The 27,853-nt window shown below is 36.0% G+C and overlaps 1 protein-coding gene across 9 annotated transcripts in view; it reads right to left on the minus strand.

Moving 5' to 3' along the window:
* The window catches only part of pard3aa (par-3 family cell polarity regulator alpha, a), a 647,780-nt gene that overhangs the window by 329,109 nt on the left and 290,818 nt on the right, over positions 1–27,853 (minus strand). For all 9 annotated transcript variants that reach the window (XR_015524636.1, XR_015524633.1, XR_015524632.1 and 6 more), the window contains exons 6-10: positions 23,110–23,210; positions 21,584–21,667; positions 16,859–16,984; positions 9,234–9,391; positions 7,272–7,457 (exon numbers count right to left, since the gene is read on the minus strand). Coding sequence is in view for 4 of the 9 variants with exons in the window: in XM_087309010.1 (XP_087165136.1) it covers positions 7,272–7,457; positions 9,234–9,391; positions 16,859–16,984; positions 21,584–21,667; positions 23,110–23,210 (655 nt within the window). In the remaining 5 variants the exon portion in view is untranslated. The remainder of the gene's footprint in view (positions 1–7,271; positions 7,458–9,233; positions 9,392–16,858; positions 16,985–21,583; positions 21,668–23,109; positions 23,211–27,853) is intronic.

Consider the following 27,853-nt stretch of genomic DNA (forward strand, 5'->3'; position numbering starts at 1 on the left):
GTTCATTTTATTTTAATTATTTTTTTTATTTTTGCAATTTTTATTATTTTTACTTCAAATCTCCTCACAAAAAATTAAAAAATATTTTAATCCATTATTTAACTTAGTAATTCATTAAATAAATAAATAAATAAATAAATAAATAAATAAATAACAACAGCAGCAGCAATAATAATCAGTATTCAGTTTTAGATGTTATATTTTAGTCATATGTTTTTTTTTTTTTTTACTTTGAGTCTCCAGACAAAAATACTAAAAATTTTTAAACATTTATTTAAAAATTGTTGATTTAATAACTAAATAAATAAATCATGTTAATAATAATAATAATAATAATAATAATAATAATAATAATAATAATAAGAGCAGAAATAATAATCAGTATTAAGTTTTGATTTATTATATTTAAGTCTTTTTTTTTAGGTTTTTGGCAATTTTTTTTTTTTTTAGATTTTTACTTCAAGTTTCACACAAAAATACAAAATAATGTTTTTATCAATTATAAAAATAAAAAATACAAACAACAACAACAACAACAATAATTATAATCTACATTCATAATAATTAGCATACTTATTTTCTATACATTAATGTTGTTGTTGTTTTGGTGTGGATGCTTTTTCTTCTTCTTTTGGTTGAAATTTCAGGCTTTTGCTCTATAAAATATCTTCCGAAATCAAAATATGTACTGTTTATGTACTGAAACCAATAAATTAATCATTTATTTATTATATATTTACACAACCATTCCACACTGATAAATAAAGGGACTAAGCCAAAGGAAAATGAATGAATGAATGAATGATAAATAAATACCTATAATTCTAACAAGCAAGGTGTAAGTATAGGGAAAAGCAGTGAATGTGCTTCAAAACTACTTTTATGGAAGAAAAATGACTATTATTTAATGTAGTTTTGTGTTGCTATATGTTTAAAAATGCCTAGAAAACGTATGTTTGAGTGGACAATTCATCACATGCTCCTGTAGCAATATGAAGCTTTTATTTCGGCGATGCCCCATCACCAAACAAACCCTGAATCTGATATAAACACCACATCGCTTCCCATAAATCGGGAAGCGTTTTATATTTGGTGGTGGTGAAGTGCCCAGAGCAAATAAATCTCTGCGGTTGGCACAGACGTGCTGAAGCCAATCAGAAAGGCTCCAACAGATTAAAGCAGGGGTCAAAATCTTCCAGAACTCGCCGGAAAGCAGACAAGCTGAGTTTCAGGTGCTGTTCAGAGCAGAAAGCAGAGCCGGTGTGTGTGTAAAGCTGAACGCTCCCTCTGAGAGAGCTGAGTTTAGCCTGGAGAAAACCTCCATCCAGACTCGTGCCAGAACCACAGCGCTGAGCATCTGCTGCACCACACACACAAATCTAACACACACACACCTAACACACACAGATACGTACACGCCTTATACACACAGATGCACACATGCACACAAAACAGGAACACACACATGCATACAGAAACATACACATGTATACACACACATTTACACAAACACACAAGTTTGCTTGTTTGACTCCCCGCTGGGCCAGTTGGTATGTGTGGAGTTTGCATGTTCTCCCCGTGTTGGCGTGGGTTTCCTCCCGGTGCTCTGGTTTCCACCACAGACCAAATGCATGGGCTATAGGGGAATTAACAAACTAAATTGGCTGTAGTGTATGAGTGTATTGTGGCTGGAAGGACATCCACTGCATAAAACATATGCTCGAATAGTTGGTGGTTCATTCCGCTGTGGCGACCCCTGATTAATAAGCGACTGAGCTAAAGGAAAATGAATGAACTAATGAATTTAGGCATGTTACTCAGCTCACATACTATACGTATGCAATTTTGGATGCAGCATTGCAGATGTTTTCTTTGTTGTTGACAGAGTAACCAAGGCACAAGCTGTAAAGACTCGCCCTCTTTTAGAAAGGGGTGGGGACCAGCAGCTCATTTGCATTTAAAGAGGCGGAAATAGGTGCCAAGATATTAGCCCAGCAGGCACACAACGTCATCAGATGTTAATATTAGGTTAGATTCAGGTTGTGATGTCAGGTGACCAAAATTCAATGTATGTTATTTTGACGCCCAATAACGATGTCAAATTACGTTGATATTTGGTTGTTTTTAGGTTGCGTTGGTAAGTGACCAAAACCCAACATTGAGCCAACATCTTAAGCCAATTGACGTCATTTATTCGTCAGGCATGGTGACCATAGTGGTTTAGTTTAGTTTAGTTTAGGTATTTATTTTGCACATTTTTTTACAACAATGTTGCCCAGCCGACGCAGTGGCGCAGTAGGTAGTGTTGTCGCCTCACAGCAACAAGGTTGCTGGGTCGTTGGTTCGAACCTCGGCTCAGATGATGTTTCTTTGTGGAGTTTGCATGTTTGCGTTCTGCATCCTGCATTCGCGTGGGTTTCCTCCGGGTGCAGGTGAATTGTGTAGGCTAAATTGTCCGTAGTGTGTGTGTGTGTGTGTGTGTGTGTGTGTGTGTGTGTGTGTGTGAATGTTTCCCAGAGTTGGGTTGCGGCTGGAAGGGCATCCGCTGTGTAAAAATGTGCTAGATAAGTTGGCGGTTCATTCCGCTGTGGCGACCCTGAATTAATAAAAGGACTAAGCCGACAAGAAAATGAATGAATGAATGAATGAATGAATGTTGCCCAAAGTGCTGAACAAAATCAATACTAATTAAAATAAGTCCTAAAGTCCTAAACACAAGGCAAACTCCTAAACATTAAAAAGGCTCAAAAGTTGGAGAGTTGGAGTGTCTGATGTGGGGGGATCCAGAGTTTTAGGGCGATAACAGCAAAAGCCCGAACGTCACACACAATGTCAAGCTGTAACATCATTAGACATTAAAATTTGGTTGTTTTTACGTTGCATTGGTAACTGACTGAAATCCAACATCTTCAGCCAATTGACGTCAAATTCTGCCATTTATTCAGTCAGGTATGGCAACCGAAATCCAATGTCTGATAGATGTCATAGTGGTTACGTCAACACAACATCAAGCTGGAACATCATTATACATTCATATTTAGTTGTTCTTAGGTTGCGTTGGAAAGTGACCAAAATGCAACATCTGTCTGACATTGGACATTGACGTCGGCTTGGTGTTGGGTTTTGATGTCAACACGATTTTCATTTCCAACCACAATGCCCACAACAGTCAATGTCAAACTGACATCACATGGGCTTCGTGTGCATACTTTGAGGCTTCCTGTGCAAGGAAGTGGACATATAATAAGTGCGTTATTTATCAGTGTTAGTTTACAAGATTGGCGACGCAGTGGCACAGTAGGTAGTGCTGTCGCCTCACAGCAAGAAGGTCTCTGGTTCATGCCTCGGCTCAGTTGGCATTTCTGTTTGGAGTTTGCATGTTCTCCCTGCATTCGCATGGGTTTCCTCTGGGTGCTCCGGTTTCCCCCACAGTCCAAACACATGCGGTGCAGGTGAATTGGGTAGGCTAAATTGTCCGTAGTGTATGAGTGTGTGTGTGGATGTTTCCCAAAGATGGGTATAAATGTGCTGGATAAGTTGACGGTTCATTCCGCTGTGGCGACCCCGGATTAATAAAGGGACTAAGCTGACAAGAAAATGAATGAAGAAATGAGTTTACAAGATTTAAATGTAAGATTTTTAATGAAGAATTTCTCCATTTTTAAATTTCCTTATTATTTTCAATTTTAACCGCTTTTAACGACTCATGTTTGTTTTTTAAGTACTTTCCAAGCCATATGAATCCATATCTCTGAAATTCAATCCTTACAAGAAGCATGGGAACCCTGAATATAACTGCACACACACATTCCAGCACATTCTCGTCCTGAATAACACCTTGCACACACTCCAGCATGCTGAAGACTTGATGTCAGACTCACAGCTCCAGCTAAAAACTCCCTGTTTCACCAGCGGTTGCATCTCGAATTAAAGGCTAGGATAGCATACGCCTGTCTGCCCTCCCCAACACTCTATACTTCACAGCGCTGATGCTCGGCCCGTTTGTTGTCGGGATTTAATTGTGTCTTTACCGCTCGTCGCTCCTGCTGCGTCGACCTAATAGATGCACATACGACAAACCTGCGACAAAGAAACTTCCTATTGCTCTTTCGTTTAAACAAGCAGGAGCGTGTGATTACGACACCGCTAAAATGAGGACACGGTGACAAAACAACATCAGAGAGAGACAAAGTTGAAGAAACAAAAGAAGCTGCATTAGCAGTAAGAGATCTTCTGCATAAATATGCGCCTGTGTTTGGGTCTGTGTGTGTGTGAGTGTGTGTTTGGCTGTTTTTGTGGTATCTCTGATAGACATTTCCAGTTCTCCTGCGGTGTGAAATGCTGAGATGCAGCTGCCGTGCAGAACGAATGGGATTTGGAGCCGTACGTGAGTCTGTCTCCACACTTTCTGACAATGGCAGATCGAGTGCTTTGAAGTACTAACTGCATTAGTTACACAATGCAACTCACAACAGCAGAAAAAGATACATGCAGATATCATCAGCTATTAAAATCACAGAAAATAGAGGCCACTTCAGAGAGAGGGGGAGGGAATGCATGGATAAATAAATGCACATGCTATTTTTTATTGCAGTAAATGCAGCAACAAAACGTGCTATTGTGGGTGAAAGCATCTAATTATTGGCATTTGGTAACTGAGGTTAAAATGAATCTTAATGCAACGCCTTACAATGAGAGTTTGGAGGACTGTGAGCTCCTGAAGCCTAATAAACACCTTTCAGCTTTTGGTGGAAGAACATCATGAGAAGGTCAGGGATACACCAAATTCATATGATGGCCAATGGTTTAGAAACTAATGGATCAACAAATGTGAATGAATGTGTGGTTTTTCTAACATGAAATGAAACATAAACCGATGAAAGACAATATTAGGACTTGAAAACTATGATAAAAGGATAAAAGTCTGTAATAAAATTATAATTAAAAGACTATATTAAAGTAAATTAGGTTAAAAACTGCCTCACAATTATTTTTGTTGTTGGTGTTGTTGTTATTATTCATTCATTCATTTTCTTGTCGGCTTAGTCCCTTTATTAATCCAGGGTCGCCACAGCGGAATGAACCACCAACTTATCCAGCAAGTTTTTATGCATAGGATGCCCTTCCAGCCGCAACCCATCTCTGGGAAACATCCACACACACATTCACACACACACACACACTCATACACTATGGACAATTTAGCCCACCCAATTCACCTGTACTGCATGTCTTTGGACTGTGGGGGTAAACGGAGCACCCGGAGGAAACCCACGTGAACGCAGGGAGAACATGCAAACTCCACACAGAAACGTCAACTGAGCCGAGGATCAAACCAGTGACCCATCGACCTTCTTGCTGTGAGGCGACAACACTACCTACTGCGCCACTGCTTCACCTGTTATTATTATTATTATTATTATTATTGTTGTTGTTGTTGTTGTTGTTATTATTATCATTATTATGTTTTTATGATATATTCCACTATTAGTGCTCAGCCAGCATAAGAACACCCCATTTTGGAAATTGATATTTTTCTCCATTTCTCAGTATATATATATATATATATATATATATATATATATATATATATATATATATATATATATATATATATATATATATATATATATATATATATATATATATATATATATATATATATATATATTGGTGTTTGAACAAAACAGATTTATTAAACAGATATATTTATTAAAATAATATTTTTATCACAGAACATATTTAGAAATAGAACAATAATACATTTAATGTCATGCAAAATATTGCAAAAACAAATTACAAACTACAACATTTTAATAAAATTGTATATTTTTTGTTTCTCTTGATTTTTGCAGTTTTTTTATTGTATTTAATATTTTTCTATAACATATAAATGAGGGCTACTAATTTTCGAACCTTTATTGTAAGCTATTTTCTTAGAGTAGTTCCAGATTTGGCTTCAGTACTGACCAAACTGCATCCTGCAGAAAATATTAATTTAAATGAGAAATTTGTGGGGGGTGAACTCATAAATGCTGACCACTATATAAATTTTATTGATTCATTTTGAATTTTCTAAACTCTGTTTCTGTTCATTTGTTTTTTGGATGATGGTCAGTCATTTTGTTGTATTTTTTATTTATTAATTCAAAATTATAAATGGTTTTTATTGAAACATTTTCCACTTTAATTTACATTTTGTTGATGTTTTAGTATTTTTTTGCAAATATTTTATTATTATATATAGAAATAGTAATAATAAAATAATAATAATATTAATACAATAATAATTAAATAATATTAATGATAATAACAGTCATTTTTTTATTAAAATTAAAACTAAATCAATAATAGCAAACAAAATGACTAAATAATATTAAACTAAACAGATAAATAACATTACAATAGCATTAAGCCATGTAATATAGGTACTAAAAAAATCCATATCTTTAATACTAGCAGTGCTTTTGTCACAATCACCAGTGATCAAGTCCATACAGATCACTGGAGAACTACAAATCTGCAAACAAAAGAACTACAAATCCCATCGAACCTGTTCACACACATCAGTTGCAGTTCACCCGCTGATTGCACACACAGATGAAAGCTCATCACGGTTTAATTCTAGAACTATTTATACAGCTCACACACACATCGGGGCTTGTTCACTGTTTCCAATCTAGTCTTTCTGTGTAGCAATCCTTGCCTTGTTTTCCGTGTCTTGATTCTCTGCCACCTATCCTGACTTTTTGCTTGTTTAGACTACGACTTGGATTGCCTGGATGCTCATGTTGCTCCTGTGTTGACCATTGCCTGCCTGACCACTCTCTGCAGAATAAAGTACTGCACGTGGATTCTCAACTCCGATGTCCAACGTCCTCACATGACATCTTTATTACTGGCCTATTTATTGACTTGTTGTCTTGAAAGATTAATAAGAATAGTTAAGAAGTGGATGTGTTAGAGTTGTAGGAAAATACTTGTCAGGTTTCATGCATCTTTCTGTCTTTGCAGTTTCTACATAATAAAATTGATTATTCTTCGTAAGCGATTTGAGTGTCCAGAAAAGTGCCATATAAATGTAAGGAATTATTAATATTATTATTGTGAATATGGTGACAGATGGTTTTGATGTTTCTTCCAGCTGCATGATTTCCTACATTTATATAAATTCCTCAGATTTGAAAGTCTCCATCTGCATTTGCCTCCACCCATCGGTGCTCAGCCAGATCTGACATGGACACATTTCCTCATATCAAACCCAATCTCACCTTTCCGCAGCTGGACGCTGAACTTTCGGCCGATCTTCTTGGAGTATCCCACAGATGAGGTGGTGCTGGTGGGTCTGGAGGGCTGGATGGGGTCCAGTTGGGTCTGGTTTAAAGGGTTTGCTGTGTTTGGTAATGTGGGATAACCACGGGTCGACTCTGCTTTGGACATTCTTCTCGGACTAAAGGCTGTAAAATATCAGAATGAGACAGTGAGAAAAGCCAAAAGCTTGAGGCAAGCAGAGAACACTCAACTTCAAATGTTGCATCAGATTAACAGTTTAAATTGCTTTATGCATTCATCAATGTAAGTTCTATTAACACAAAATTATTGATTAAGCGCATCCAAAATTAACATTTGTTTTGACATAATATATATATATATATATATATATATATATATATATATATATATATATATATATATATATATATATATATATATATATATATATATATATATATATATATATGTGTGTGTGTGTGTGTGTGTGTGTGTGTGTGTGTGTGTATTGTGTATATTTTTAATGTGTATATAAATACACACATGGATGCATATAATTCAGAACATTTTTATTTATGTTTAAATATAAAATAAATATGCATATGGTACAAATTATATATAAATTAAAATATCAATGTAACAAAATTGCTTTATATTAATTGTTTAGTTTTGCTTCTATGTAAGTGTGTGTCACATACACACAATATGACAACTTTTATTTCGGATGCGATTAAAAACGATTAATCTTTTGATCAAAATGAATGTTTTATTAATTATAGAACCATTCAAACAACCAAATAATAATGTTATAAGAATGTTCTTTTTAGGTTTTAATTAACTGTATTTTTTGCAGCCAAAAAAATAAAGAAATTTCACTAAGGTTAACAATATAATTTCCAGAGTTAATTTTTAATAGCCTAAACAAATCTATTTTTTTTCTGCACACATAACATTCCCAGAATTGAATATAGGAGGTTAAAGATTTATAATGTTCTGGGAACCAGCTTTCTTGAACCAATCAAGAATTTTCTCAGCTGTGTTTGGATTCATTGTCTAGCAGACATGTGCGCCTAGTTTAATCTGGTAATGTAGGTACTGGAACTGAAGCAGCTAACATTATTTTTTCACTGACGAGGTGCAGGTGTGAAATAAAACTGAAACATTTCAGCTGCTGTCTTGACTTTCCATGTCTTTTTACACCTTCCTTCTTTCATATGTTCAATACTTTTCCCCTGTGTGATTTTATTACACAATTTCCAAACTAATTAGTGTAATTTTCTTTGTACATGGATTATTTTGGTTGTCACATCTGGTGAACATTCTAAGTCAACAGCACCTTTAGAAATTAGAAAAATGGTGAAAAATGTTCAATACTTAATTTACCTGCTGTATTTGAGTATGTCAGGTTGGCTGTGCCACGAAAAGTGTTCCAAAAAGGGTATGTGCACATCTGAAAATGTTATCAAAATCTAATTTCAGTGTGAACTAAGTTTATTTGACAGAGCAAAAGCTGTGATACCTTTTTGGCTGTGTTTGCGCTCATTGTCATGCTAAAATGTAATTCTGGTAATTCATGTCCACTGATGAGGAGTAGGTGCTGAATAATACCGAAAGATTGCAGCTGCTGTCTGGGCTTTCCATGTCTTTTTCCACCTTCCCTCCTTCATCATGTGTTCAACATTTTTTTTGTGTCATTTTATTACAGACCCACTTTCTAAATTAATTTGTGGTTAAACTATTTTAGTCGTCCCTGATATCTGGTGAACATTTCAAGTCAACAGCACCTTTACAAATGTTTTTAAGATATGCTTAAAGCTTATTTTACCCACTGTATTTGAGTTTGTGAGGATGGCTGCCCCATAAAAAGTGTACCAAAAAGGTTATGTGCACATCTGAGTATAATAACAAAGTCAAATTTCCATATGAATTGAGTTTGTCTGACAAAACAAAAGCAGTGATACCTCCTTCCACCAGACTGCCTCTGTCTCCGGATACCGATCCAGTCTGAAGGCCCAGTTCATTCTGAGACAGCACCTCGTATTGGGCTTTTTTCCCCGCTGGAACCACATGAAACAGGATTCGCGGAGTACGCATCGCCTGTCTGAACAGATTCTGGGCCCTGAGGGACAGAAAACATCACACTGTAAGGATGGATCCTCTTGTTGACTACTGAACAGGCTCATCCCAAGTACAGGGATTGTTAAAAGCAGAGCGCATGGAGAGGTCAGAAGGTTGCTTTGCTTAATCGCTGGCTAATTGTACAAGTACAGTTGAAAACAAGGTTAATTCACATTATCTGCCATTTCCATAATCGCAAAGCCTTGGGGAGGAAGCAGTGAAACGAATTAGAGGCAGGAAGCGGGATCTGTTTTCATAAGTGTGGAGGATGATAACTGCAGTCCATCAGACACGGGGAAAAGAAACTCTATAACCTGGATAATACAAATACATACATAATGGATCAATATAAACTACATACAGTATGATGAAGTGGGATGTAAGTGGCTGAAGCATATTGGAAACAAACATGCATGCATGCAATGAGGTAATTGTAATATATATATATATATATATATATATATATATATATATATATATATATATATATATATATATATATATATATATATATGTATATATATATATATATATATATATACATACACATATATACATATATACATATATATATATATATATATATATATATATATATATATATATACATACATATATATACATATATATATATATATACATATATATACATATATATATATATATATACATATATACATATATATATATACATATATATATATATATATATATATATATATATATATATATATATATATATATATATATATATATATATATATATATATATATATATATATATATATATATATATATATATATATATATATATATATGGGACGTGGAACTAAACAGCATTTGGTGTGATCGTCCCATTTTGGTCCAGACTCTTCTTTTCTTTAACTTTATATTATTAATGTTATTGTTATATTCAAATAAATGTTACTTTGCCCGTGATGGTTGCGTCTGTTTTTTTTGTTTGGTTTTTTTTTTTTGCACCTTAAGAGCCGGCTGTAACAATCAGTGTTTGATTTTCTTTTTTATACACACGATTATGTTGTCGAATTGTTGTATAAATGCAATATCACACTAGTAGCAGTATGATATGACTGTATATCATCACTGGTGGGACACTAAGGCACTTGGCCTGCAGCCTTGAGCCAACGCACGCCAGTGCCAATTTACTGCCACATCGCACTGCTACTCATGTGATATTACTCATACATATATGTTTTCATATTCCAGTCAGATTTATCTTATTTTATGATCCTTCATAAATCATTTTATATACTGATTTATGATCCAAGAAATGTACTAAAATTCAATTATTATTACTGTTGCAAACATTTGTGCTGTTTCAAGTTTGATCATCCGACTGCCTAATTTAGAGATTGACTGATTTGCATTTTTTTTTTTGAAAGTTGATAATCCTTGCTGAGTATTATCTTCTTACACAAATAAATAATGCATATATGTCTGACGATACAAGCAACAATAAAAACTATGGCTATATATCTATGAATTAAATGCATAAACCAATAGAATTATGCTTTAGGAAGACTTGAAATATAGTATAGACCTGGGCTAGAGTGGGACTTCTTTTTAGCCCTGGAGTTTCAAGCCTAAGACCGGCCCACCTCAGTCACGACTGACTATATTAAAATAAGGCCATTTCCAAATTAGTTTCTAATGACACTATCACGTCTATTTCAAGGAAACAGCTGCCTTAAAACGTCAATTTTTTTTTCATAAATATGAGAACATTAAATGGTAGCTAAATCTCTATTGTTTAAAACACTATTGTTTAAAACATCACAATGTCCTTTCCTGCAATATCCTTTGTAACGGTGATCACGCAAAAAATAAAATATGTACACCTACATAAGTAACCCAAACAGTATTATATGTCTTAACACTAAAAATGAAAAAATTATAATTATTAATATTTAGGTGAAGTTCGAACTCGGGTCGGCGGTGTTGTAACGCAACATGCTGACCACTGCACCACAATGGCACTGTTATAAACAGAACAAAAAATAGACTCTTTAACCACAATATTACCTTCTATTGATGGCTTAAACTTTTTTTTTCCCTTTTTTAGATTTCTGATCAAGTTATGTCAGATTTATTAATGTAATGACTCATCTAATTTTTTATTGTGCAGGTGTAATATTCCTTAATATTAATTATTTGAATTCTTATATTCACTAAGGTGCTGCTGTCATTATTAACCTGCAGGCTGCGTTTGGCCCATGCATGGGCTGCGAGAAAATAAATAAAAAGAGCGGAGCTGCGGCAAAATAATACATAAAAAGAGTGAGTCTATGGTTGAATAAATAAATAAATAAATAAATAAATAAATAAATAAATAAATAAATAAATAAATAAATAAAGGAAAAAAGTGTGACTGCTTAGAGTGCAAGCAGCTATAGACACCGGCCCTCACGGCCAAAAAACAGACCGACCCACCGGGAATTCTCCATTCTCAGATTAGCCAATCCGGGCCTGGTATAGATGACTTTTTATGTATATCTAATCCAATTTGAAATGTGAAAAGCTCCATTATGTGGAAAAGAGCTACTCGTTTTCCATAAAAGCCAGACCATCGTATGGATTTAAAACAACATGTGCATGAATAAACATGGACAGAATCTTCAATTTATTGGAGAACTATTCCTGTAAACACTGAACAAATATAAAACAAGCACATCGGGATTGCAGGTTAATGCTGCTATTTTGCATATAGATAGTTTGACCCAGGAAAGCAAAACCCAACGCGAAAACCAGAGATAGCAGAGGAATACCAGCTCGACAGTCATGTTTACTCTGTTAACACGGGATCCATGGCTTATTTCCGTCTCAATAAACTCTTCATTAGATCAATCTCTGCATCTGGAGAGCAAATAGCGGCTCACTTTAGGGACACCCATCTATTTTTATGCAAATGAGGCCCCGCCCGCCTCTGTGTGCGAGCAGACAAGCGGAGCTGTGACACGCGGCTAATCACGCTACTCCCTCTGTCTGATTGAATAATAAATGACTCCATCAACGCATCATTACATAGCGTTAGATCAACTGCTGATAAATATTTACCCATGCAAACAATCCAATAAGATTAGAATATCGTTATGAATTATAACTCCGCATGGAGCACAATCAGGGAGCGGGGGGAGGGCGAGCAAGATGAAGAAAATATTGTTGTAATTTTTAGCAGCTGCTCATGTGTGAGAGAAAAAGACGACGGCGGATTAAAACCGAACTCTCAAGTGGATCCGCTGCAGTTTGTTTACAGATGACTAAGACCAGGCTGGAAATCGCTGAAACCCCTCTAAAACCAGCCTGGTCGACCAGCTACAACCAGCCAACCAGCCTAGGCTGGTTTAAGCTGGTTTTTTCAGTAGGGTCTAATTTGATTGAAAGTGTTGCTATTATGTTTTAGTTCATTTAGCATGCTTTGCTAAGTTGGTAAAACATTGCTAGCACATTATTTGTACTTTTAGCCTGTTGCTAACATGATTTTACATTTGATAACATTTTAGCATGACAATAGCATGTCCTAGTTATAATTCCCATGTTCCCCCTAGTGATGACGTTTAGCAGTTTGCTAGCATGTTTTAACTGTTAACTTTGTAGCATGGCAATAGTAGCTATACTTACCATGTTCACCCATGATGACATGTTTAAGCAATTTGCATGTTTAGAGATGTTGTCAGTAGGTTTTGACATTTTGCTAGCATGGTGCTAAGTTGGTACAACATTAGCACTCTGCTTGTATTTTTAGCCTGATGCTAACATGATTTCACACTTTATAGCATATTACCATGTCAATACATGGTAATGGTGGACCAGCCTGGTTTTAGAGGGGTTTTGGTCATTTCCAGGCTGGTTTCCAGCCATTTTAAGCCTGGTCTTAGCTGGTCAAGCTGGAAAATTACCATCTATAATCAGTTAAAACCAGCTTGACAAGCCTGGTTTAAGCTGGACATTGCTGGTTTTAACTGGTCATCACCCAGCCTGACCAGCTAAAACCAGCCTGGAAACTAGCCTGGAAATGGCCAAAACCCCTCTAAAACCAGACTGGTCAACCAGCTATAACCAGCCAACCAGCCTAGGCTGGTTTAAGAATGTTTTTTCAGTAGGGTAGCATGTCCTAGTTGTTACACTCACGCATGTTTACCCACAACCTCAACATGTTTAAGCAACTAACTAATATGTTTAGACATGATGTTAGTTGGCATGTTGCTGGCATGTTTTAGCAAGCTGCTAACATTTAAATACATTTAAGTCGCTGTTTAAGTCTGTTGTTACCATATTTTAACATTACTTTTTTTTTTGTTTATTGAAGATAGATATTAATATGCTTTGCTAAGTTGATATAACATTGCTAGCACTTTGTTATTTTTTTTAGCTTGTTGCTAACATGATTTTAAACTTGATAACATTTTAGTATGACAATAGCATGTCCTAGTTATACCTCCCATGTTCTGTGTGTTAGGTTGCTAACTTTTAAATAACATTTAAATTGCTGTTTAGTCTGTTGCTATCCTTTTTCAACATTGCTATTATGTTTTTGGTTTGTTTAAGAGTTATCAACATGCTTTGCTAATTCGGTACACCATTGCTACATTGCTTGTAATTTTAACCTGTTGTTAACCTGATTTTACATTACATTAACATCATTTTAGCATGACACTAGCATGTCCTAGTTATTCCCATGTTCCTCCTAATGATGACATGTTTAAGCAATTTGCTTTAGACATGTTGTTAGTAGGTTTTGGCAAGTTGCTAGCATGTTTTAACAAGTTGTTAACATTTAAATAGCATTTCAGTTGCTGTTTTAGTCTGTTGCGAACATATTTTAACATTACTATTATGTTTTTAGTTACTGTAATCTAGTTATTAACATGCTTTGTTACATCGGTACAACATTGTTAGCACTTTGCTTGTATTATTAGCCTGATGCGTACATGATTTTACACTTTATAACTTTTTTGGGGGTTGGCATGTTGCTAGCATGTTTTAGCTATGTTTAGGAAGTTGCTTGTTTCTAAAGCTAGTATTTTGCATGTCGTACTATTTTAGCTCTCAGCTAATATGATTTAACATCTTGTAGCATTTTAGCATTCTGTTACATGCAGTTGTTACATGTTTCAATGACTTCATCAGCCCATCATTACATATGAGATCAAATGCTAATATATGTTTATTCATACAAACAATCCAATAAGATTAAAATATTGTTATGATTGGAGCTCGATCAGGAAGCGGGGAGAGGGCGAGCGAGATAAAGAAAATATTGTTGTGTTAATTTTCATCTGTGATTCCAGCAGCTGCTCATGTGTGCGAGAAAAAGACGACGGCGGATTAAAACCGAACTCTCTTGTGGATCCGCTGCAGTTTGTTTACAGATGACTACAGAACACACCTTTAGAACAAAGTTCATAATATCTCATATGTATTACACTCATATTATCGACCCTATGCGAGTGTAATGCTCAAGGTCATGTTTAATCCTTGAGAATTGGTCGACCCCGTTGGGTTTGCGTATTTGTACTAGCGCAGCTATATGTGGTCCGGACTGGATCTGGTGTAAAAATATGGCCAAGCAATTAAAACATAATAATGCTGTGGGACACTGGGGAAATTAACTGGTGGTGTTGAGTTTGTGTAAGCGGTCTGAATGATGTATGTAAATGAGGTTTCCATTCGATTATGAATTATCCCGCAGCTGTGTCCTGTCAGTGCCCCATGATGAACCCTGTCCGGAGGTTCTCGACTCTCTTTTTTAGTTTTCCCTCCTCATGCCATGTGTAGTGGATATATATATATATATATATATATATATATATATATATATATATATATATATATATATAGTGGATATATATATATATATATATATATATATATATATATATATATATATATATATATATATATATATATATATATATATATATATTTATTATTATTTATTAATTTATTTATTTTGTACAGATTTCTGAACAGAAGTGCCAGTACATCCGGTCTGACAGACATTTATGGTCTTTCTCAAAGCACACTTAAACAAAGGTACTATGCATTTAAATTTATTTAAAGAGGTTGGTTGGTTGGTTGGTTGGTTGGTTGGTTGGTTGGTTGGTTGGTTGGTTGGTTAGTTGGTTGGTTGGTTGGTTGGTGGGATGGGTTGAGTTGGTGGGATGGGCTGAGTTGGGTTGGGTTGCTTTGTTTTGGTTTGGTTTAATTGGTTTAGTTGGATTGGGTGATTGGTTGGTTGGATTGTGTTGGATTGGGTGGTTGATTGTTTGGTTGGGTTTGGTTGGTTGGGTTGGGTGGGATTGGTGATTGGTTGGTTGGGTTGAATTGGGTGGTTAATTGTTTGGTTGGGTTTGCTTGGTTGGTTGGTTTGTTTGGATTGGTTTGGCGAGATTGATTGTTTGGATGGGTTGGATTGGGTTGTTGATTGTTTGGTTGGGTTGAATTGGGTGGTTGATTGGTTGGATGAGTTTGGTTGGTTGGTTGGTTGGTTTGGCAGCATTGATTGGTTAGCTGGTTTGGATTGGGTGGTTGATTGTTTGGTTGGGTTTGGTTTTGTTGGGTTTGTTGGTTTGGGATTGGTTTGGCGGCATTGATTGGTTAGTTGGGTTGGATTGGGTGGTTGATTGGTTGGATGAGTTTGGTTGGTTGGTTTGGGATTGGTTTGGCGGCATTGATTGGTTAGTTGGGTTGTTTGGGTGGTTGATTGTTTGGTTGGGTTTGGTTGGTTGGTTTGGGATTGGTTTGGCGGCATTGATTGGTTAGTTGGGTTGTTTGGGTGGTTGATTGTTTGGTTGGGTTTGGTTTTGTTGGGTTGGTTGGGTTGGTTGGATTGGGTGATTGGTTAGTTGGGTTGGATTGGGTGGTTGATTGTTTGGTTGGGTTAGGTTGGTTGGTTTGGTTGGTTTGGTGGGATTAAGTGATTATTTGGTTGGGTTAAACTGGTTGGTAGATTGTTTGGTTGGGTTGGGTGGTTGGTTGGTTAACTGAATATAAAGCACAGCATGATTGGCAACATAACTACTTGTGCAAAGCCTTGTGTATAAAACTTACACCCAAGTTAGATAATTGTTAAAGAAAATTGTGTGCGTGTGTGTGTGTGTACAATTGTTCTAACAATGTTGTATTTGCATGTTCTCAGATGTTCTGGCTACAGGAAGTATTTCAGTCAGCCTCACATTTATCAAACAATGAGGAAATTTCTATGAAACGTACGATCAATCTTTCGATAAGATTCTCCAGATGGGGAAGATGAGAGTTTGCTGAAGGCTGACAGAACGTGAAAATGTAAAAGCACAGAGAGCTTGTAAGGATAAAGTGAAGACAGTGTCATGACAAGTCAAGAAGTCGAGCACTTTTTGGCCATCTGTACCCGCGCTGCAAGTACAGAGGAATTTGTACGCTGAATTTTGTTCCTGAGTAACAAGTGAGCAGTGTGTGTGTGTCTTACTGTTCAAATCGGATGTTGCGCAGGTCTGCGTTATTAATCCGGACGATGCAGTCGTTCTCCTGGAACAGAGTCTCGCGCTCCGCCTTTCCTCCTCTCTCCAGCCTCTTCACTAACAAACCCAGCGTTCTGGAACAGTCAAAGCACACATTACTGACACCGAGCCCAGCGTTAGAGCTGTTCCCAGATCAGGTGAAACACACATCACCGTCAGAGCCTGACACTGATGCACAGCTTCAACACAGAGCACAGTTCACTTCAGTTTAATGACACAGTGCAATTCAAACCAATCCATTTCGAACTGAACACAAGTTGTAAATACTGTTTAGGGGATACTTTGATTAATAAGAGGCCCACATTGCTGCCAATGTTTACTGTAATAACACACACACATACACCAGAACCAAAAAACTGTCCACCGCATCCTTTAGTAGAGAGATTACACAGTCACAAACATCATTTACATTTCATATTTAAAGGGATTAAAAAAGCCAGAAATTATAGATATGCTGCGGCCTTTATCAAATCTAGAAAGGAAGTCAAATAAAAAAGCCTTCACATGCCATTGATCTTCAACTTTTGAAAAGTTTACTGTTCCTAGCGGATCTCTTTCAACTCGATACATCAAACGGGACTTTTTGAACTTAGGCCGACTTTGGCCATATGGATTTTTTGGCAGCGTTTGCAGACCTGCTGCGCTTTCAGATTCAGAGCCGCACGACCCTCATCTACAAACCCCGAGACGCAATCATGTCAAATGCACAGTCACATCTAATGGCTTTAAATGTAAAATAGCAGCGGAGATTGTGATATAGTGGCGCTCACCAACTCTCTCTGAGTCTGTGCTGTTAGCAAAATTACAAATAAAACAATGCATTTATTAATAGTAGCACGTTCAGAGATTACAGAGCACAAATGTGTGACATACTAAAAAAACCCTTTCTTTCTTTCCAATCGATCATTTTTTTCTTTATTTTGATCTTGTTTTTACAATTGATTCATTATTTATTTTATTTTTTACTTTATTTTAAGAAAATATATACAATTGCGAAAATGATGACTACATTTCAAGCATAAAAAATTACTCCACAGCCAACTAAAATGTAATAAAAAAATAACTAAATAAATCAATAAATAAATAGCAACAAAAATAAAATAAATTAATTAAATTAAAGTAAATTTAATTAAATTAAACACACAAACAAACAAATAAACAAATAAATAAACAAATAAATAAATAAATAACAACAATAATAAAATTAAATTAATTAATTAAAATAAAATAAACACCAACAAACAAACAATTAAATAAATAAATAAAATTAAACAAAAATAAACAATTAAATTAAACTAAACACATAAAAAAACAAACAAACAAACAAATAAATTAAGTAATTAAACAAATAAATAAATAATTAAATAAAATTAAACACAAATAAATAAATAAATAAATAATTGAATCAAAGATAAATAAACAAATTAATTAATTAATTAATGTATTTATTTGTGTGTTTAATTTAATATAATTTTTTTTAATAGTTTGTTTATTTTTGTTTAATTTAATTATTAATTTATTTTTCAACTCAGTTAATGAACATTTTAAAATATCCAAATGACCTTACGCATTTTATTGATTGATAACAAAAACAGATTAATTTAATTTAATTTGAATGTGTTATTATCTGCGACATATAGAAAGTTTAAAAAAGTAAAACGTACATCATTATTAGCAATATAATTTATTATAATATATTCATACAAAAATAACAACAACAATAATAATAATAATAATAATATTTATTTATTTATATTTATTTAATTATTATTTATATTTATATTTATTTATATTTATTTGTATTTACTTATTTAAAACTATTTGTTTATTTATTTTTATATTTTTTATTTATTTATTTATCTATCTATTTATATCTATTTATTTATTAAGTTAATTATATTCAGAATGCAATATTTTTCTTTATAATTATAATTCTATTTATAATTATATAAAATTATAATGATATATCTACCGAAACTTCATTCCACTAAATGCTGAATAAAAAATGTTCCACAAACAACAATGGTTCCTGTGCTGCAGTGCTACAGTGAAACCTCCACTTCTCAGTCCTTTATTTCAAAAAAATTCCCAACAGGAAGTCAAACACATTACTTTTTTCATTACATTTATATACCAGCATCCAATTAGGTCTGAAAAGGTTGTGCCTTTTTATAGCTCATAAATAAATCTCCGAAAAGCCTTTTACAGTCGTCACCCGCTGAATTTGAGCACTTTTCTTGGTTTTATTTCATTTATTTGCAGCTTCTTTCATCATTGTGTGTTTCTCCAGCAGCTGACCTTGAGTGTTGTGAATGACTATAATATGATGAGCTTTTAGTCAGATTGGGTGAAGCTGCAGATGAATTGAGTTGGCCAGGCTTCTCCTACAGCTATAAAGTTGTGTAATTTATTCAGCCCCACGTCCCCTTTGTCCTTCTGCTGGGTTCGGGTGTTTATCTGTCATACACACACTTGTTTCTGGAGCCTTAAACGCAAGTCTGAGATGTTCTTTCATTATTACACTTGAGAACGCAAGAATAGACAGTTCAACATGAAGAGACAAACACTGATAATAAAGAATTATTTGAAGAGGATTAAAAAAATAATGCTTCAATTCACCTGCAATAAGAGTCAACTCACTCACGCAAATTTGCAAATTGAACTTGTCAATTAAACACAAAGCACACACACACATTTTCCGTCAGTTTACTCTCTGATTTTTCAGAGGTTACAACAGCAAAATAAATCGCCAATTATTCCAAGTTTTATACAACGGATGCCCTTTCAGCCGCAACCCAGTGCTGGGAAACACCCACACACTTTCAAATTAATACACTACAGCCAATTTAGTTAATCCAATTCCCGTATAGTGATGTCTTTGGACTGTGGGGGAAACCAGAGCACCCGCAGAAAACCCATGTCAACACTGCGAGAACATGCAAACTCCACACAGAAATGCATACATATATGTATGTATGTATGTATGTATGTATGTATGTATGTATGTATGTATATATATATATATATATATATATATATATATATATATATATATATATATATATATATATATATATATATATATTATATTAATATATATACATATATTAAAAATATGTAAAATAAATATTATTAAATATAATATATAAAATATTTAAAATATAAAATAAAAACTAACAAAATTTATAAAAAAAAATTTAATGGAATCTTAAATGTGTAGTTAATGAATTAAAGTTGAAGATGTATTTTTTCCCCTTTTCTTATATGAATTTATGTCATACAAATACATTTTATGGTGTATTTTTATTATTTCTCACCTAAAGGAGGTTTGATTTATCACGATGATTATACATATATATATATATATATATATATACACATGTGTAAATAAAATATGGTGTCATTAATATTAAATGGGGTGGCGCAAGAAGGTCACTGGTTCGAGCCTTGGCTGGGTCAGTTGGCATTTCTATGTGGAGTTTGCATGTTCTTCCAGTGTTGGCGTGGGTTTCCTCCGGGTGCTCCGGTTTCCCCCACAGTCCAAACACATGCGCTATAGGTGAATTGGGTAGGCTAAATTTTCTGTAGTGTATGAGTGTGAATGAGAATGTATGGGTGTTTCCCAGTGATGGGTAGCAGCTGGAAGGGCATTCGGTGCGTAAAACCTATGCTGGATAAGTTGGCGGTTGATTCCGCTGTGGCGACCTCTGATGAATAATGGAACTAAGTCAAAAATAAAATGAATGAATAAATGAATTAATAATATTAAATGTGTTTTGATAGAAATAATGTTAAATATTTTTCAGTGTTAATTTTCAAAGAATTAAAATATCTTAAAATTAAATTGTCTATTTTTATGCAGTTTAGGTAGTACTGAGTAGAGTAATTTAGTTACTTATCAGAAAAAAGTAATTAGAAAACTAATTTAAATACAGATTTTGTGATGTAATTAGTCATAACTAATAGTAAATAACTGCTTTACATATTATTTGTTTAATCTCTGATCCCCTCAGGCGGGACTGCATCAAGAATCCTCATACTTCTATAATCGATATCACCACATGTGCTCAGGACTACTTTGCCAAACCTTTGTCAAGTACCACAATATGTAGTTACATCCACAAATGCCAGTTAAAACTGTACTGTGCCAAAAGGAAGCCCTATGTTAACAGTGTCCAGAAGTGCCATCGACTTCTCTGGGCTCAGAGGCATCTGGGATGGACCATAACAAAGTGGAAACATGTACTGTGGTCAGATGAATGAATGTTTCCGGTATGTTTTAAGAGTAATAGACACCATGTGCTCTGGACCAAAGAAGAAAAGGATCATGCAGACTGTTTCCAGCAACAAGTCTAAAAGCCAGGGTCTGTCATGGTATGGGGTTGTGTCAGTACCCCTGGCAAAGGTAACTTGCGCTTCTGTGATGCACCATTAATGCTGTAAAGTACATTGAGATTTTAGAGCACAATATGCTGTGTTATTTCCAGGGACGCCCATGCATATTTCAACAAGATTTTTTTTTACTTATACGTTGTTTAATTCCAACTTTTGTATTTATTTTTATTTTATTTTTATTTTTTTTACATAAATGTGTGATGGAAACATAAGGAAATAAAGCTGACATTAATAAAGCACAATTAAGATGCACCCTGTGTGTGTTTGCAGAGTTTTACCTTCTGTCTCTGGCACTGAAAGGCACCACGTGGATTCCCAGCGGCCCTCCGCCATTGCTCACCTCCACCGGCTTCAGCAGATCACTGCAGACAGAGAACCAGGAGAAACTGAGCACAAGGAAACAATGAACGCAGAACAGGCAATACATAAAAAGTTTGTAATATGACAGAGGCTGCGCTTCAGAGTCCATCTGTAACCCCAGGGGCCATTAAGACACACGGGTCGATGCAGGACCCAAACAGACACTTCAATTAAGTGATTAGGATCAGATTGAGGCCAGCGCTGGCTTCTAGAGTAAAATACACCTGAGACAGAGGAAAGCACATGGCAGGAGCACACGGTATAAGCAGAGGACAACAGAAAGACGGAAAATAAATAAATAAACAAATAAGACGGTGATCACGTGAACCAATAATGACATGCTGCTGCTGCTTTTAGTGCTGGGAAAAACTTTTACTTTACTATCTAAAATCACTTTAAAAATGTTTTGGTGCCAAATGTTATGTTATTAAGGTAGGCTTACAAGTGTATTATATAACCTTTTTACTCAACACTGCATATATACTGTATAACTGCTATTTGGATGGATGGATGGATGGATGGATGGATGGATGGATGGATGGATGGATGGACGGACGAACGGACGGATAGATGGATGGATGCATAGATGGAAGGATAGAGGATGGATGGATGGATGGATGGATGATAGATAGAAGGATGGAAGATGGATGGATGAAAGATGGATAGATAGATAGATAGATAGATAGATAGATAGACAGACAGACAGACAGACAGACAGACAGACAGACAGACAGACAGACAGACAGACAGACAGACATCGGACGGACGGACGGAAGGACGGATGGATGATAGATAGAAGGATGGAAGATGGAAAGATAGATAGATAGATAGATAGACAGACAGACAGACAGACAGACAGACAGACAGACAGACAGATGATGGATGGATGGATGGATGGATGGATGGATGGATGGATGGATGATAGATAGATAGAAGGATGGAAGATGGATGGATGGATGGAAGATGGAAGATGGAGGGACGGACGGATGGATGGATGGATGGATTACAAGGTAATACTTGATCACCACCCCTGAAGGATGTCAAAACAAGAGGTATGCTATTAATACTGGAAAATAGTTTGCAGTTTAAATAATAATATTAATATTTAACATTGTACAGATAACATAATGACACATTTGATCACCACTATAACGGCTCATACCACTGGAAAACATTCATTCTGCAGATGTAGACCACCAATAGACATTGTAAGTGTTCAAAAGACTTTTTCTCATAAAATAGTCTAATTAGATGCATAGTATGAATAATTTGACCTACAGTAACTTCTAAATGAGCATTTAATCTGATGCATTTTACAGCAGAGTAATTCAGTGGATGTATTTCGTCTTCAAATGTTTTAAGCAATATTCCAGTTTTGTTCATAAATCTAATTTGCATTTTTGGATAAAAACAAAGCTATTGTCATATTCCAGGTGAGACTTACTCAAGTGAAGCTGCTTCCACACATGAATCTGCTCGCCCCACCGGCTCTATCCTCCCATTCCTGCCGTTTTCAGTGCGCTCCTCGTCTTCATCTTCTTCATCCTGTGGAGAAGCAGATAAAACACAGTCTGAGTGTAATCTAATAGGGTGACAGATGAGTGCTTTGCATCACAAAACCAGGCCTGTAATCGATTATCCATATTCAATCAATCAGGCCGGGCCCAGGTCTGCTGTAATCCAGTTGCATGGACGCTCGTTTGTTTCTTTATCTAATTTCTCTTTCTATTTCTCAATCTCTTGACACGTCTGATATGTGCAGATGTCATTTACAGTTCCTCCAGAAATGTATAACAGTATAATGTCCTGTCAAATTAAGGATGCAGGACTGAAGTCTGGATCATCATCAAATGTATTGATGTGATGAGCACAGAAAACATTTCAGCTGCCATCGGGCATTAGGTATGTCTAACAGGACACAGAACACACTACACGTTAATTACAAATCTGGACGTTCTTTGGTGTGTCTCATACTTTACATCAGAGGATATTCAGACATTGTTATTTTGTCAATCAATCTATCAATCAATCAGTCAGTCAGTCAGTCAGTCAGTCAGTAAATAAATCAATCAACCAACCCACCGAACCAACCAACTAATCAAACAAACCAAATCAACCAAACAACCAGCCAACCAGCCACCCACCAACCAACCAACCAACCAACCAACCAACAAACCAAATCAATCAACCAACCAACCAACCAACCAAACAACCAACCAACCAGTCAACCCACCCACCCACCCACCTACCCACCAACCAGCCAATCAAACAAACCAAATCAACCCACCAACCAACCAACCAACCAACCAACCAACCATCCACCCACCCTCCCACCAATCAAACAAACCAAATCAACCAAACAACCAGCCAACCAGCCAGCCACCCACCCACCAACCAACCAACCAACCAACCAACCAACCTACCAACCAACCAACCAACCAACAAACCAAATCAATCAACCAACCAACCAACCAACCAAACAACCAACCAACCAACCAACCAACCAACCAACCAGTCAACCCACCCACCCACCCACCTACCCACCAACCAGCCAATCAATCAAACCAAATCAACCAACCAACCAACCAACCAACCAACCAACCATCCACCCACCCTCCCACCAATCAAACAAACCAAATCAACCAACCAACCAGCCAACCAGCCAGCCACCCACCCACCAACCAACCAACCAACCAACCAACCAACCAACCTACCAACCAACCAACCAACAAACCAAATCAATCAACCAACCAACCAACCAACCAACCAAACAACCAACCAACCAACCAACCAACCAACCAGTCAACCCACCCACCCACCCACCTACCCACCAACCAGCCAATCAATCAAACCAAATCAACCAACCAACCAACCAACCAACCAACCATCCACCCACCCTCCCACCAATCAAACAAACCAAATCAACCAACCAACCAGCCAACCAGCCAGCCACCCACCCACCAATCAACCAACCAACCAACCAACCAACCATCCACCCACCCTCCCACCAATCAAACAAACCAAATCAACCAACCAACCAGCCAACCAGCCAGCCACCAACCCACCAATCAACCAACCAACCAACCAACCTACCAACCAACCAGCCAACCAGCCAGCCAGCCAGCCAACCAACCAACCAACCAACCAACATTGTTCAGGGTTATTATAGCTACACTAAAACCACTAAAATAAAATCAGTATAAAAATCTAACTAACTAAAAAAAAAAAAAGTATAAATGCTAACATGAAAATTTAGTTGTTTTTTTCTAAATGCCAAGGGGCATTACATTTGTATTTAGTTTAACTTGAAATCAAAATAACTATATGACATTAATCCAAATGCTTTATGCTAAAACAGCAGCACAACACATCAATCAGAAACAGATGCTCAATTTATCTAAGTTTAATATTCACAAAACTAATGGTGGTAACGGAAACATAATATCTCACCAATCATATTGAACAAACAAACAAACAAACAAACAAACAAACAAACAAACAAACAAACAAACAAACAAACAACAACAACATCAACAATAGTAGTTGTTGTCGTTACTATCACTGTTGTTGTTGCTATTATTATTATTATGCACCTAATGCATTTACTTCAAAACCTGATAAGAAAGAAAGAAAGAATGAAGAAAGAAAAGAAAGAAAAGACAAACAATCAAAGGAATGAACAAAAAATGAAACAAATAAGAAAAAGAAGGGAAGGGAGAAAAAAAAAAGACAAAGACAAAAACAAATGAACGAACGAATGAACAAAGAAATTAAAGAAAGGAAGGGAAAAGGAAAAAAGGAAAGAAAGAAAGAATATAACATCTGTGAATATAAACATGATTGACTTGTTCTTGAAAAAACAAAACTAAAAAAACAAAGAAGATTTGAATAATTCAAAGAAACCCCCCCCCCAAAAAATGAGAATAATTCATGCGTTCAGGAAAATAAGTGCTCGGCACGCAAATATAACTAAAAAAGAAAGCGATTCCTGCGCCCGCATCTCTAGTGTCTGAGAATGCGGTGAATGCAAATGCAGATGAAGAAGAGCAGAAAAGCCCTCAACAGAGGCAGAGATCTAATGACAACTGAATATATTCCTCACATTAATCCTCTCCAACCCTCGGCTGCGGATCATTTCCAAAGCCAAGTGAGTGTCTAGACACGGCCCAGATTCGGCAATGCTTTGTTAGCCACAGATATTAATATTCCAGTGCTCTCACCCTTCACCTTCCCCTTCTCCAAAATGTCAAGCACATCTAAATAAGCGCGTCTCCGTCTTTATATGGAAATGCATTCAGGCTTTCAGAGCGTCACTGGACTCCTGCTTTCTATTGTCGAGGAGGTTAAAGAACGAGTGGAGGTCATGAAAATGTTATTAGCAAACCGCAGCACTTCTGTTACTTTATTCTGCTGAAAATGAGTCCATTGAACCGCCAAACTGCACGATTTTCAAGCTTTAACTGTGCTCCAGAAACAGATTTGGGCCTTCATATCTCTGTGCTGCGGTAGAAGAAATCCTAATTACATTTGATCTCGATTATATTCAATCAAACCTTGTCAACCCACAGCGGTGGATTAAGAATTATGGCATCAATTTGGGTCCGATTTTCTCATTTTACAGGTAGGAACGTCTCACTGGTTTTTAATCTCGATATCTGATATGATGGGGGAAAGCTCTGGAGCGACATGTGGAAATTTAACAAGACAATATTTATATTGACAGTATTTATTTTGCGAGTGGGCTGACAAAACAGTATAGAGATTTAGCACTCACTGGCCCTAAAGACATCCTAAAGACACTGAACATTCCTAAATTAGGCAATGTTTTAATTTTATTCATTAGTCAAAATTAGTGCAGAGATTAAAAAATTATTGAAACAATCATATTAAAGAGCCATGAAACCTCGCCTGTCTCTAGTTTGAAAGAAAGTCAGGAAAGTGGGTGAGTCCAGCTTAGTTTAGTTTAGGAGTGTCGAGTTGTGATAGAGGGAAGGGTTTGCATGAACTGGGGAGTTTCAGTACATGTTGATTTGTTGTAGTGTCCCATTCACTGCACAAGTTTACCCGACTATGAGGACTTCAGAATTGTGAAAAGGATTCAGTGGGCACTCAATATGGACTCAAAGTAAGAGTGTGCATGTTTGTGTTTGGGTGAAGGCCAGAAGCCACTCAGAGCTGCATTTCCAGTAATCTGCAGGTCACAGAGCAGCGATTAGACTGACAGAGCAGTGCATTACTGTTCAGACACAATCAGACAGTGAAGGTGGATTCAGGAGGAGATTCTGATCTGTGTGATCCTGTAGCTGGAGGACTGAAGGTCATGGTTGTGACATCCAGATTATGACAAACGTGAAGGTTTGACCCATAAGCACTTGGTTTGGGGTCGAGTTTAATACTCGTCTGTTAGTGCTAAGTGTTCTTTAAGATGATCAAAAGTGTCATTGATACAGTGACACTGTCATTCAAAAGTTAAATTCAATTATTCATTCATTTTCTTCTGGCTTAGTCACTTTTTTATCAGGTATCACCACAGCGGAATCAACCGCCAACTATTCCAGCATTCGTTTTACGCAAAGAATGCTCTTCCAGTTGCAACCCAGTACTGGGTTCATTCTGCTATGGGAACCCTGATAAATAAAGGATTAAAAAATAAAATAAAATGTCGCCTCACAGCAAGAAGGTCGCTGGTTCGAGCCTTGGCTGAATCAGTTGGCATTTCCGTGTGGAGTTTGCATGTTCTCCCTGCATTCATGTGGGTTCCCTCCGGGTGCTTCAATTTCCCCCACAGTCCAAAGACATGCGGTACAGACAATTTGGGTAGGCTAAATTGTCCATAGTGTATGAGTGTGAATGAGTGTGTGTGGATGTTTCCCAGAGATGGGTTGCAGCTGAAAGTGCATCCACTGGGTAAAATGTGCTGGATAAGTTGGCGGTTCATTCCTCTGTGGCAACCCCGGATTATTAAAGGGACTAAGCCGAAAAGAAAATGAATAAAATAAAATAAAATAAAACAAAACATTTCATAAATAAAATAAATTAAACAATTAATGCATTACTAAAAAAAATAAATAAGTGAATAATTAATAATAAAATAATAAATCAAATGGGTTGGTTTAATAAAGTGAATCAAAATATTTAAATAAATAAATGTAAAATTATAGAAATATTACCATACGTAATGTTAAAAT

Source organism: Danio rerio, chromosome 24 (genome assembly GCF_052040795.2).
Source record: "Danio rerio strain M-AB ecotype USA chromosome 24, GRCz13ab, whole genome shotgun sequence".
NCBI classification, from domain to species: Eukaryota; Metazoa; Chordata; class Actinopteri; order Cypriniformes; family Danionidae; genus Danio; species Danio rerio.